This window comes from Dermochelys coriacea, chromosome 12 (genome assembly GCF_009764565.3).
Source record: "Dermochelys coriacea isolate rDerCor1 chromosome 12, rDerCor1.pri.v4, whole genome shotgun sequence".
Lineage (NCBI taxonomy): Eukaryota > Metazoa > Chordata > Testudines > Dermochelyidae > Dermochelys > Dermochelys coriacea.
Window position 1 is genome coordinate 7,706,042 of NC_050079.1, and position 13,717 is coordinate 7,719,758.

Here is a 13,717-nt window from a genome sequence, read left to right on the forward strand (position 1 = left end):
AGAGGTAAAAAAGGACTTGTGCCACTCAAGCATGTGTGTCAAATAGTATTTTAACCATTATTCTATGTATATGCACAGACATGCAAATAGTGCATAGTATCTTGCATTGCTCTGTTTACCAATCAGAGAAGTGTATTCCTATTTAAACTAAATGTTTAGTACTGGTTTAACAGTCTGATAAAAGGCTACACTAGAGCAGTAGGTTTATGGAGGACCCTGGCACTGTGGTTCTGCAGAGTTACAATTATTAACGTCACTGTCCAGCAACATCTGTTGAAGGTACTTATCTGTCCCCCATTACCAGAACATCTGAGCACCACAGTCTCATTATGTATCCCCAGGAGGTAGGGCAGTGCTGTTATCAGATTATCCCATCATCAGATGGGAAACGGAGGAAACAAAAAAAGAAAAGGAGGACTTGTGGCACCTTAGTGATTAACAGATTTATTAGAGCATAAGCTTTCGTGAGCTATAGCTCACTTCAGCTGTAGTTCACAAAAGCTTATACTCTAATAAATTTGTTAGTCTCTAAGATGCCACAAGTCCTCCTTTTCTTTTTATGGATACAGACTAACATGGCTGCTACTCTGAAACCTGCGGAAACCAAAAAATTAAGTGACTTGCCCAGGGCAGACCCAGGTATTGAACCTGGGTCTCTTGAGTACCAGACTGGTGCCCTAATCACTGGACCATCTTTCCTCTCTCCAGCCCAAAGAATCAGGACTGTCAGTCTTATTAGGTTGTTATCTCCATCCTCCCATCTCTGCTAGTATGCCCACCTGTCGGCACGGCCTCAGGGAGGAGACAGAGTTCGAGTTCCAGGTGACTGTGGGCCAAGTCACTTTGCCTCTCTTTGCCTTGTTCCTGATCTACACTGGGCGGGCGGGGGTGGAAATCGACCTAAGATACGCAACTTCAGCTATGAGAATAGTGTAGCTGAAGTCAACATATCTTAGGTCGACTTACCTCGCGTCCTCACGGCGTGGGGTCGACTGCGCTTCCACCTCTCGCCACAGCGAAGTACAGGAGTCGATGGCAGAGTGACTGGGGATCAATTTATCGCGTCTACACTAGATGCAATAAATTGATCCCCGATAGATCGATCACTACCCACCGATCCTGCGGGTAGTATAGACGTACCCTTGGTTTCCCCCATCTATAACAACAGAAGTAATACTGACCCATGATTACAAGTGCACCGTGGAGACACATGGGCTAACCCCATAAAGAGTTAAGCGGACCCTGGATATTAGATTACTTTAGTCCAATTTAGTAGACCAGGTCTACACTGCAGATCTGTATCGGTATAACAACACTACACAGGGATGTGAAAAATCCACACCCACGAGCGATGTAGTTACATCGACCTAACCCCCCATGTAGACAGTGCTACATTGATGGAAGAGCTTCTCCCGTCAACAGAGCTATCGTCTCTCAGGGAGCTGCAGCACATTGAGCAGATGTTTTCAGAGGATTATCAAATGACTCCAAGATCTTTCTTGAGTGGTAACAGCTAATTTAGACCCCATCATTTTATATGTGTAGTTGGGATTATTTTTTCCAATGTGCATTATTTTGCACTTATCAACATTGAATTTCATCTGCCATTTTGTCACCCAGACACCCAGTTTTGTGAGATTCCCTTTGTAACTCTTCACAGGCAGCTTTGGACTTAACTGTCTTGAGTAATATTTTTATCGTCTGCAAAATTTGCGACCCTGCAGTTCACTTCCTTTTCCAGATCATTTATCAATATGTTGAACAGCATCGGTCCCAGTACAGATCCTTGGGGGACCCCGTTATTTACCCCTCTCCATTGTGAAAACTGACTGTCTATTTCTACCCTTGGTTTCCTGTCTTTTAACCAGTTACTGTTCTTTGCACACTAGCAGGGGTCTTGATAGCACAAGGGAAAGAGGCACTCTGCCCTCAGTTTCAGCAGATTGGAGAGGCCCTGGAGGTTTTTCGCCTTCCTCTGTAGCATGGGGCATGGGTGACTTGAGGGAGGCTTCTCTGCTCCTTGAAGTCTTTAAACCATGATTTAAGGACTTCAATAGCTCAGACATAGGTGAGGTTTTTCGTAGGAGTGGGTGGGTGAGATTCTGTGGCCTGCGCTGTGCAGGAGGTCGGACTAGATGATCAGAATGGTCCCTTCTGACCTTAGTATCTATGAATCTATGAATCTGAGGTGGATTAATTACGCTGGTGGGAGAAACTCTCCCATCAGGGTAAGAGCATCTTCACATAAGTGCTGCAGTTGTGCCGACGCAGTGTTTTAAGTAGACCTGCCCTTGGTCTATAGTATTTAGATTGTAAACTCCATATGTTGGTACAAGTGCCTAGGACATTGTGCCCCTGGTCTGTGAATTTCAACTTCAAGAGGGCTTGTAAAAGTACAAGAGGCACACAGTGCTCTTTGTCCTAAAAGCCTCCAGGACGCTGCACTGCTAGAACACAGGTTGTACTGAAGATTTAGTTAGGACCTGCTACACTGCTCTGTCCAGGGCATGAAGTTAACAGGTCTTTGGAAGACATCACAGGGGAGCTAACAAGTCCTAAGCAGACTAATAGTTAGCAACTACAGATCCCCAAGATGGAAAGATCTGGGCCCACGTATGTACTTACCGGAACAGAATGGGTTGGTGGGGTTGAAGTTAATGGCAAATTCGTGAGATACCTGTGGGGGAAAAGAAACAACAACCCAAATTGACATGGAAACTAAGCATAGAGTGGGGTTTCTGGCAAAAGGCTTGGCAAAAGAACGTAAGGCGGTTTTTGGGTCTGATGGGCAGAACTCCCCTGCACTCCCCAAAGGGATTCTTGCCAAGCATAGGAAAAGTGAAAATTAACACACTCAAACTTAAGATGCTTTGGGGGGCTGGGATAGTTCCTTTTGCCTTAAAGCCTTTTGATTAAATCTCCACTCAGCTTCCTCTGAAATTGGGATTCCCATCACTAGTTCCTTAGTGAACAGTAAGAAACTGGGTTTGTCCATGTTGCTTCCCTTTGCCTACCTGGAGGAAGAGCACAGGGAGAGGGCCCAGATCCTCAAAAGATATTTAGGCACCTAGCTCCTATTGATCTCAGTGGGACCTAGACACCTACATACCTTTGAGGATGTGGGCGGAGCCATGGAGATGGGCCAATTGGCGGGCACCTCTCTCACATGCCCCATCAAGAATCACACTCACTAGAAGAAGTGACTTTAATTCCATGTAAGCTCACAAAAGGCTCAAACAACATTAACCACATTACACAGAGTCCTAGTTGTAGACACAGTCCCTGTTCCCCATCCCTTTGCAAGCTGGCATTGCAGAGCAGGTGAGAGAAGTAAATTCCAGGAATTGCTTGGACTGGCTTTCCCAACCATCAAGGAAAATGCTTAAGGAAGCCCATCTTCCTAGGCAGTAGCAAGACACTCAAGGTCTTCAGGCAACTAAAACAATATGGGAGGAATTATCCACTTCTCCAGAAATGGGGAGATGCTTCCGAAAGGGGATTCCTTGGGACACTGGCAAATGAAGAGTGCCTGGTGTTTCCTATCAGTTATGTGGCGGCTCAGCATGGCCATTTGCAAAATTAATAGCAATGCTAATTGCAAAGCTCTCCTCAGGAAGCTACTGCCAGCATCAATTACATTAAGAGGTATTTGCTTTTATTGCTCCTAATAATTCTGCTCATGCCATATGAATGAATTACTCAGGAAGCGCTGTGCCAGTCGGGTTCCCAGGGGAGTGCACAAGTGTAAGTGAGACACGATGTATCCCAGAGTGATAAGAGTTGATGGAACTCAGACTGAGCCAGGTCTCATTGCCCATCTCTGCCATTCCAGTGTGGAAGATTTGCTCAGCAGCTCTGGACTGGTAATTGCCAGAAATCACTGCACCATTTCCTGGAACAACACCACTGAAATGCCCTGGTGATATGTGCAAAGGATTCTAAGGCCCAGCAGGGGAAGACCAGGGTGAAGGACTGAGTGGGAAGTGATGCTATGAAAGAGGCTGGGAACCCCTGCAGAAGCAGATGCTTTGAATTAATCAGCACATATTGTTCTCTGACGAGGCCCAGAGAAATTAGAAGAGAGGAATGACTCCTTGAGACCCACTGGCGATCTTGCTATGCAGACTGGAGACTATGGATACAGGCACTACGGAGAATCTCAGACTAGACAGATCAGCAACAGAGAGATGCACCACTTTCTGTAGCCTAACTCTGCTACCAGATTTCAGAATAGCAGCCGTGTTAGTCTGTATTTGCAAAAAGAAAAGGAGTACTTGTGGCACCTTAGAGACTAACAAATTTATTTGAGCATAAGCTTTTGTGAGCTACAGCTCACTTCATCGGATGCAGAGAGCGTGATGCATTGGTTCAAGCACAAGGGGTGGGGTTGGAACTGGCATTCGGCTAGAACTTGGGTTCTAATACTAGCTCTGCCAGTGATTTGATGTGGGTGAGCAATTCAGTTAGGGCTTAACTGTCAAACTCAGAGGAGTAAATGTAGATACCTAAACTGATAATGTAGGCACCTAAATAACTAGTCTGACTAGCAGTAGTGCTGAGCATCCTCAACTCCCTTTTTCAACACTTCTGACAATTAGGCCGGTTATTTAGGCCACTAATCTCAGGTCCCCAAATGTGAAGATGCAGCCTCAGTTTCCCAGTGACATTGGGGATAATAAATCCCCCATCTCTTATGGGTTTTGATTAATGTATGTAAAGCGCCTGGATAGCCTCAGACAGAGGGTGCCACAGTCCATGAATATTAATAAAGCTAGTGAAATGAACCTTTGGTTTCAAGGGAAGTTAGCGTTAACCATCCCTGCATAGGACACAAAAACCTTCCAGACTGTCAGGGAAATACAGATCTCTCTGCTTCAGCATGTCCCCCATCTCCGTTCTAAATACATGCTATCTACAGAATAAGACGACTTTATCTTTTTGTAAGAGTCAGTGGAAAAAACTCCTAAAACTCTTTTCTGCATTTAAAGCCGATTAGCCGTTGCGCAAGGTAATGTTACCATTTCCTCTCTGGATATCTTCATGCTGGTTTAGGGCAACCAATAATGCTGCCATTCATATGCACAAGCCCTGACCTGATGACCGAAGCATGTGCCAAATCTTAAGTGACTGGGCTCTGTAATGCAGCTTTCCCTTGGCCAGCAGCATTCCGCAGAGATTACACATCAGGCCTGTGTACCAGAGAGCAGACTGCAAGATGACGACGTTACAATTGCAGCATTGTGCACTCAAGCCCCTTTCTGCTTCTCCAGCCCCCTGATATTTCCCAGTGTAACTCCCTTCCTATCTTTAAGGCCGTCAGGCTTCCCAGCTGAGGAGAACGGAGAGCGTAGCCCTTTGCAGAGCCAATCAACAACAGGGCTCATTCAGCGCTGGCTGAAGTGAGTGTAAAGCATCCCATTGACTTCAGTGGGCTTTGGATCAGACTCCTTAGCTGGCTAGAAGGCCCTGCCCCCTCTTCCCAGCCCCGTAGACTGCAGCTCTCCCAGATGACGAGTAAGCTCAGAAATAGAACCGGTCTCTCCTGGCGAGCTGCACAGGGCATTGCTCCCAAACCACTGGGTTGGCTCACCTGGCAGCAGGGTTGGAGGAAAAGCCGTCAAGGTGTTCCTATATCCCCCTCCCTCCCAACACAACTAGAAACCCTCCTTCTCACAACTCATGGCTAAAGGTGGGTGTGGACATCCCAGTTAATTCCGAACATCTCCTTTAAAAGCACGGTCTTCAGCCGGATTGTGCCTATAAGTGCTGCTTTTAGAGCAGAGACTGAGTCACACAGCCAGGAAAGACGGCTGGTGGATAAGGCCCAGGACTGGGACTCAAGAGACCTGGTTTCAATTTCTAGCTCAACTACAGACTGGGACCTTGGGCAAGTCCCTGGCCTGTGTGTCTCAATTTCCCTCTCTGTAAAATGGGGATCATACTTCTGTCGTCTGGTCTAGGTACATTGCTTTTTAAGGCACCGTCTATTAGTACAAAGCTTCCAAACTCTGATGGAGGCCCTCAGTGCTACTGTAAGACAAAGAATAATAAAACAAATAACAACATTTGCTTTGGGAACCTTCAGCTACCAGCTCAGAAATTAAATCAGGTTGGATTCCAGAGTCTACCCTTGAACCCAGATCTCACGCAAGGCATTAAGCAGCATGGGGTTGCGGGATGGGATTTTGAGCAAAAATCCATCCAATGCCATATACCCTCTGTATCTTCCCACTGAAGTCTAAACCCATCTGCTTCCTTCTCCCATCTTCGACAGTGAGATGGCTTGAGGTTCTCCTTCTGGAGATGCTAGAATTTCAAGATGTTCTTTGACATTTCCATTTGTGTACAAAATATCGTATTCATATCGTTTTTTTGAAAGCATTTGGCAGCGCCATGGCAACAAGCGCATCACGAGAACAAAGCATGATTTATAAGATTCTTATCTTTAATGATCTTCCCCATTTCTATTCTGGTCCTCGCACTATGAGAGCCACACTCCTCTGTGGTCAAGTTTTAACCTGCTGCATGTATATTTTATTACACATGGGAGGGGGTCTTATTTAAAAATTAACAGAGCAACAGTTGGGGGAGTGGAACTCCTATAAGAGACCCTGTCTTAAAACAGGACCGTGGTCTCAGTGAATAACGGCCATTTTGAATATCAGGAAAATCTGGGCAGTGCTGAGGACCCAGGACTAGAAGAGCAAGTTACATGTGGGAGTCCACCCCTGAACTGGCAGAGGGCTGCAGACGCAAGACTGAAATAAGCAAGGAGCGCTGGAAGAGAGGAAGAAGGCTCAATTGCCAGAGCTGTGTGCAAAGGTCCAGCAATAAAACAGCACAAAGACGGCAGATCAGGACTGAGTCCTCTATTTTCTGGTGTCGAAGGTCCAGGGTTCAATACCCATAGCATCACTATCAACATGGCCACAGTTTTACGCCGAGCCAGTGAGAATTAAGGGCCTTCGTTTCCATATATTCATTAAAGGCTTGATCTTCCGGAATTCTCTTTTCTGAATGTGAACAGGAATGGAATCCGGAATGTGAAATTATTATTAAGACCGTGCCAGTGCTGGGCTAGGGGTTTTACAAGCAGCTATGAAGACTCGACCCCTGCCCAGATTACGTCTCAGCAGTTTGAACAGCGTGGCAATATGCAGAGAGAAACCAGCACAGGATGCATCTGGAGTTTCCATATTCTCTTCAGTCCCATTAAGTTTTCAATTTCTGGTTTCTGTCAGTCATAACAACCGGTGGGAGAATTATTCACTGCAAGTTGTTTACGGAGATTTGTCCCATTGAAACAGGTCACATGATAGACAGGAGTGCCATGTACTGTTTGGGGGGAGATGAATCATCTCCAAGATGTACACTGGGATCCTGATCTACAGGCAGTCAAATGGCATTCTGCCTGCATGCAGACCACAGAATCAGACCCAACCTGGTTAAAAACCTCACACAGAAAGGTGACGGAGAAAGAAGAGGCACAAAGAAGGCTGGAGCATATGGTCAGTCAACGACATGTCACTCAAACACTTCCAGTGACATCCCCAAGCGTTTTGTTATCAAGCCTTCTTCTCTCGGCTCCACTGGCCACAGACCAATGTTGGACAGCACACCTCCACCTACCACTCCCACCGTTGTCCTTACTGGAGGAGCTGCACCAGTGGAGAATGACAGATCCCAGTTTTGCAGCTGAAGATTATTTGGTAAATTCAGCTAGAGCAGAAGCCAGACAGAGCATGGATGGAGCAGGGCACCCCAGCGCTCTCCATAGCTCAAGCTACCCATTTGCTGTCAGATTGAACACCAGCTGTTGATGTTGATCCAGAAGCTGTTTATGGTTTGGGCTCTGTGCATCTCAGCTGAGTTGCTTGAGCTGTATGGCTGGAAGGAGCAGGGAGGGGGAAGGGAAGGGGAACGGAGTCTAGCAATGGCCTGGTCTACACTACAGTTAGGTAACTCTGTAAGCATCCACACTAAAATGTAGCTCCCGTCCCACCAATGGAAGTCGCCCACTACATCGACTTAATAACTCCACCTCCATGAGAGGCGTAGCGCTTAGGTTGATGTTAGGGTGACGCAGTGTCTATGTAGTGTCTGTGTTATTTACATTGCCTGTTTACAGCCGACAGCCTGAGCCGACTAAGTGCTTCCTGCAGCAGACCACTAGGATCAGGGACAGCAGCAGGGCCCACACCAAGGTAAGGAGGGTACGAACTGGTTTTGGTGGGGGAGAGGGTGGCTGTAGCAACTGACTTATATGGGGGCAAATGGCTCCAGCTCTCAGCCCCAGGGCGGGGTGGGCAGGCTCCATCGGTCAATGCTCCACCATGCCCCACACAGTTAAGTCGGCGGAAGCGCTCCTGGTGAGGACACACACCGCCCACAGAAGCAGCATAGTGTGGACACGAAGCACCGCTTTAATGACTGCAGTGGCTGTACGTTGACTTCATTTTGTAGTGTAGACATGCCCACACAGGAATTTGCTTCTCCCTTTGGCCCCCAACCAGAGCTGACTGACATCGGCCACATCTCCACTAGGAAAACATGTTTAGACACGGTGTTGAAAGGCCAGTGTGTCATAGAGGGTCCTCAACCAGCTAACATGGGTTAGAACTCCACCAGCCTTGTCCGCACTCTCATTTCAGCACAGTATCTAACACTCTACAAACACTCTTTTTTTCCCGAGGGAAGACAAGGCCATTTAGGGTAAGTTGCAAGGCCTCTCTATAGTACTCAGGTTTTTTTCCAGAGGGGAAGATTTGACAGGAAAGTGCCCTGAGTTTCTTGTGATGGGCATATAGTGTGGTAGTATTTTTTTGCACTTGCTCCTAGAGAACATGGTAAGTGCATTTTTATAAGTTACTAAGTCACTGATGCAACCAACCACTTTATCTCCATGGGACCTTGTGGATGAATAATCAACAACAGAGAAACCGTATCGAGTTTATCCCATACTGAAAAAAGCATAAGGGAGAAAAGTCCAAGGGCTTGGCCAATTGGCTACAGAGCAGTTCACCTTTGGCCTGCATGTTCAGGTCCAGCCCACATGGGTACTGACCTTAAGGGAATGTCTACACTCTGATTAGATTCTCGCGGCTGGCCTGTGCCAGCGGGCTTAGGCTAAGGGGTGTTTAATTGTGGTGTAGATGTTCAGGCTGCACCCCAAGCTCTGGGACCCTCCCGCCTTGCAGGGTCCTAGAGCCTGGCCCAAGCCCGAATATCTACACTGCAATTAAACACCCCTTTGCCTGAGCCCCACGAACCTGTCAGCTGGCATGGGCCAACCCCAGGTTTTTAATTGCAGCATAGACAAACACCCCAGTGGCCCACTGATGGCTGTTTGATGGTGTATGGCAAAAGGGTTAATGGTCTCACTATAGGTCCTAGTAGATACCTGTCCATGCTGTATAACCATCAGAACTGCCCCCTCGCTGACACTCAGAAGAGAGGCTAGGGTCTGAATGGTCAGAATTACCCTATCACTAGGGCCCTACCAATTTCACGGCTGCGAAAAAAGTGTCACGGACCGTGAAATAAACCCTTCCCTGTGAAATCTGCTGTCCCCTTGTTCCTAGGGGTGCCCCAGGAAAGGGGGCTCCTAGCTTTGGCTGGGCAGGGGAGGGACAGGACCTGTCCATCTCCTGCACAGCTGCTCTGGGGGAGGGGCAGGGTGTGTGGAGATCAGACCCACCTCCACCTTTGGGAACCTCCTGCGGCTGCAGGAAGCTCTGTGGTTGCTGCTTTCAGAGTCCAGCTCTGAAGGCAGCACAGAAGTGAAGTTGGCAATCCTGTGACTCCTCTACAACAGGTTTGCAACTGCCCCCATTTCCCTTTTGGGTTGGGACCCCCATGGTTACAACACCTTGAAATTTCAGATTTAAACATCTGAAAATGTGAAATTTACCCATTTTCAAATCCTATGGCCGTGAAATTGACCATAATGGACTGTGAATCTGGTAGGGCCTTACCTATCACCTTTAGAGGTGGGCAGCCTTGGGGCACTTTGTCCCACCAGTGTGGGGGAAATGGTGCAATCCAGGTGTTATGCATCCCACTGTGCCCAATGCCCCGAGGGTGGGAGCCTGGTACAGCCCCCAGCGACAGAGCCTGGCTCCCTATTGCAAGCTATTGCAGTCTATGCCTTGTGGTCCCCGGTTCAATCCCTGGTATGTCTACCAAGATAGCGGCTGTTCCACTTACACACCCCTGACCTGCAATCCAGGGACAGAAGACATGGATCGTCACTGTGGTCCCTTCAGTCCATACTCCATTTGATTTGGAAAAACCCTCTCCTTCCCTCAAAGTGAGTATTTCAAAGATACCAAGGCTGCATGAACAAAGCCCATGCGTAAAACACTGATGGACTCGGGCAGAACAACGCGGGCAGGAAGAGTACGCAGCGAGCCTGGGCAAGAGCAGCTAACAGAGCTGCTGCATATCATTCCAGGAGCCAATTAGCAATGAAAACACTGGGGCTATTTCAGAACAGGTTTTAAAACACAGTGCAGAGTAGTAGCGAAATGCAATTTTGAAAATTAAAGCTATTTTTCAGCCAACAGATGCTCAAAGTGACAATATAAGATAACCTTTCGTGAGACCCTAAGGACATGCACATCACTGGCCAAAGCACTCACAGGAACTGATGGTTGGAAGCTTTGCCGCCCATTCCTCCCACCCTCCAGTCTCTATTACCATCTCCTGTGACACCACGGCCTAATTTAGGGCCCTATTATTTTGTACAGTAGTAGCACCTAGAGGCCCTACCTAAGACTGGGACCTTATTGCACTAGGTGCTGTACAAATACATCGGAAGAGACCCTCATTGCCCGGAAGAGTTTCCCATCTAAATAGACAAGTGTAGGAGGGGAAATAGAGGAACAGGCAGGGTGAAGTGCCTTGCTCAAGGTCCCACTGCACACCAGTGACAGAGTCAGGAACAGAACTCCTACTTCTCTGGAGTTCCAGTCCAGTGCTCATGCCACTAGGTCATGACAACTTTGTCTTTGGGGTCCTACAGACCGTGACTCCGGCATGCAGTCCTACTGACTTCTATGGCACCCTGTGGAGGAATTACTGCTGGCAGGAATGGGCCATTGGACTATACATTTTTCAGGGCAGGGCTTTCTTTTTTATTCCCCTGTAAAGCGCCAGCAAATCAGTATTGAGGGTAGAAATCCAGATGCTCCCCAGCTGGTAGTTTTTAAACAGAGAGATGGAAAAAAATCACTTGGAGGTATCAACTCAGGTGCCTGTCTTTAAAGCTAAGGTGGGTTGCAATCAGAGGTGCTGGAATGGTGGGGGGGCAGGGGGCCACAACCCCATCACTTTTACAAGTGGGAGGGCTTTTTACTAGCTGTAAGGGTGAGCGATGGGGGGGAAGGGGAGCGAGCAGGGGGGCGGGGCCTCGGGGGAAGAGACAGCGCGAGGGCAATGGCTGGGCCATGGTTCGGGTGCCCATGGCTCCTCCATTTTTAGGCAGTTTCCTCTGCTCCTGATATTGCAATACAAGGCGAGCATGAGAAAACAAACATCAAAACCAACCTCTCTTTATTAGCCCTGTGGGACATAGCCCAGGGCATGTCCTGCGTGCCAGTGGAAAGGAAATGGGTAGAACTGACGACAATGATTTTGCTCGGATGATTTGCAGTAAATGCCCTTCCTGAAAAGCCAAACTTTTCCACGGGACAATTGTGATTTTTCAAGCGGAGAAGCAAAAGGACGGCTCTGATCTCACTCTCTGCCATGAATCTGACAAAAGCTTTGTGAACTCCCTGATTCTCCGCTTCTGGAGCCGGGCAGAGAGGGAGGAGAGAGAAAGGCCGAGGGCCTGACTCAACCTCTCTGGCTGCAGGGCTAGTGACACTTTTCCCGTGGGAAGGGACGTCCGGTCAGCCCCAGAGACTGGATGGGAGGTTAATTTATGTCCTAGATTGGTGCATTTTAAAGACCCAACACCTTAAAAACCAGGTTACATAGACCTCACTCAACATTTAGCACCCTGGCCTTTGGTTATGAAGTGCACAGCTCAATAGGGCAGAAAATCAGAGATGGAAAAAGACCTGTTAGGCCATCTAGCCCATGCCTACAATGTATTTTCCAAAGATTCAGCCCGCGCAGTTCAAAGTGCTCCAGTATGAAGCCTCCAGATCTTCTCTTCTACAGCTCACAAACCTCACTGTCGAGAGTTTTGCTACTACTACGATGTTTTGCTGCCTCAGTCAATCCAAGGCCCATTGAAGTCAATGGAAAGACTACAAGGCCCCAAAGCACGCACCGTGTCCAGAAATGGGAGAGTCTCACTTGCAGTACAAAGAGTGCCGGGGCTGGTGGAACGACCTGCTCACTAGCCATGCCACGATGGGCACTGCTGGGATGTCTCCACCATTCAGAAGCAGAACATTTCAGAGCGAGGGGGGTTAGTTAGCGGGCCACCCACTGTGGACACAGAGAGCACCGTTCTATACATGAGACACAAGCTGAAATTTGTTTGACCATTGTAACGCCCCACATAAACATGCCTCTGGAGCCATGAGTGGAAACAATGGTGCCATCAGAATTCCCCCTCAGAAGGCCAGCTTTGGGTCACAGCCTGTGCATGATAATGAACTTCCAGTAACCACTTTTAAACAGCCTGACCTCACGTCACCTACTGACCCAATCGGTGGTCCTGAACATCCTCAACTCCTACTGATGTCACCAGAGGCACCCAGCGACTCATGGGATCAGGGCTGTAGACTATTTTCTTTATGGCAGGGTCCACATTGTCCTATCTGAAGCACTATGCACATTTATGGGGCTGGAGAAATAACAATTCCACTGAAAAAGGGAGGAGAAATGCATACTGAAATTTCCTGCTATAAAGGCCTCAGAAAGGTGCAACAGGGTCGCAACAGGTTACCAATAAATCGCTCTCCCATGGACAAGACCAGGTTCCGAAGTCTCAGTGCCCTGTGCCCTCCCTCAACCAAAAGCAGAGATGTGGTAGCCAGTTTAGTCTAGAATCCCACCAGAACCAAATCTGGGTACCAGTGAGATTTCTGTCCGTGTACAGAGGCCAATACTGCATGAACAAAAGAACAGGACAATGTAATGAACACAAATAACTGTGATGGGGAGACGCAGACAGGTTCAGTGTTCAGCCCGTGCTGTTCAAAAACACAGAGAGATTTGCGGTGTGCTAATTTACTACAGGTCTTAACACAACAAGATTCCATGGGCTAAATTCATCCATAGACACCAGAGGAGTTCCACCACGGACAAATGTGGCCCAGTATTTAGACAGAGCCAGAAACTCAGCAGGAGGATCACATACACTCTAAAATGCCTTCTCCTATATCATGCACTGGCTCTTCTGTGAGCTACGGGTGTGAATTCTTTGGGATCTTAATTCTGCCAACTGGTCCAAAGTTTCTGCAGGACGTTACAACAAACCGAAATGCGTGTTTACAATGGAAACGCTGACTGGGCTGGATTTGTAACGATGCTCTGAGCACCGCACCACATGCTAAGGGAGATTTTTTTTTTTTGGCATGTGCATTTGCAGAACCATGTCCACTTTAACCATTTGAGTGCCTACTCCCAACGAAGATCAACATGGCTTTCAGGAGATTCGCTGAGAGCCAGCACTGGAAGTGACTGGCTTTCAGCGCACCTGAGAACACAGACCATACAAGATACAGTCCTTAAGGTGTAAAGATTTTAAACCTATGAC

General features: G+C 47.8%; 1 protein-coding gene across 8 annotated transcripts in view; it reads right to left on the minus strand.

The window, feature by feature from the left end:
• CPNE2 (copine 2) overlaps positions 1–13,717 on the minus strand; it is a 157,332-nt gene that overhangs the window by 33,439 nt on the left and 110,176 nt on the right. For all 8 annotated transcript variants that reach the window (XM_038367856.2, XM_038367855.2, XM_043495233.1 and 5 more), the window contains one exon: positions 2,626–2,677. In XM_038367856.2, the coding sequence (XP_038223784.1) occupies positions 2,626–2,677 (52 nt within the window). The remainder of the gene's footprint in view (positions 1–2,625; positions 2,678–13,717) is intronic.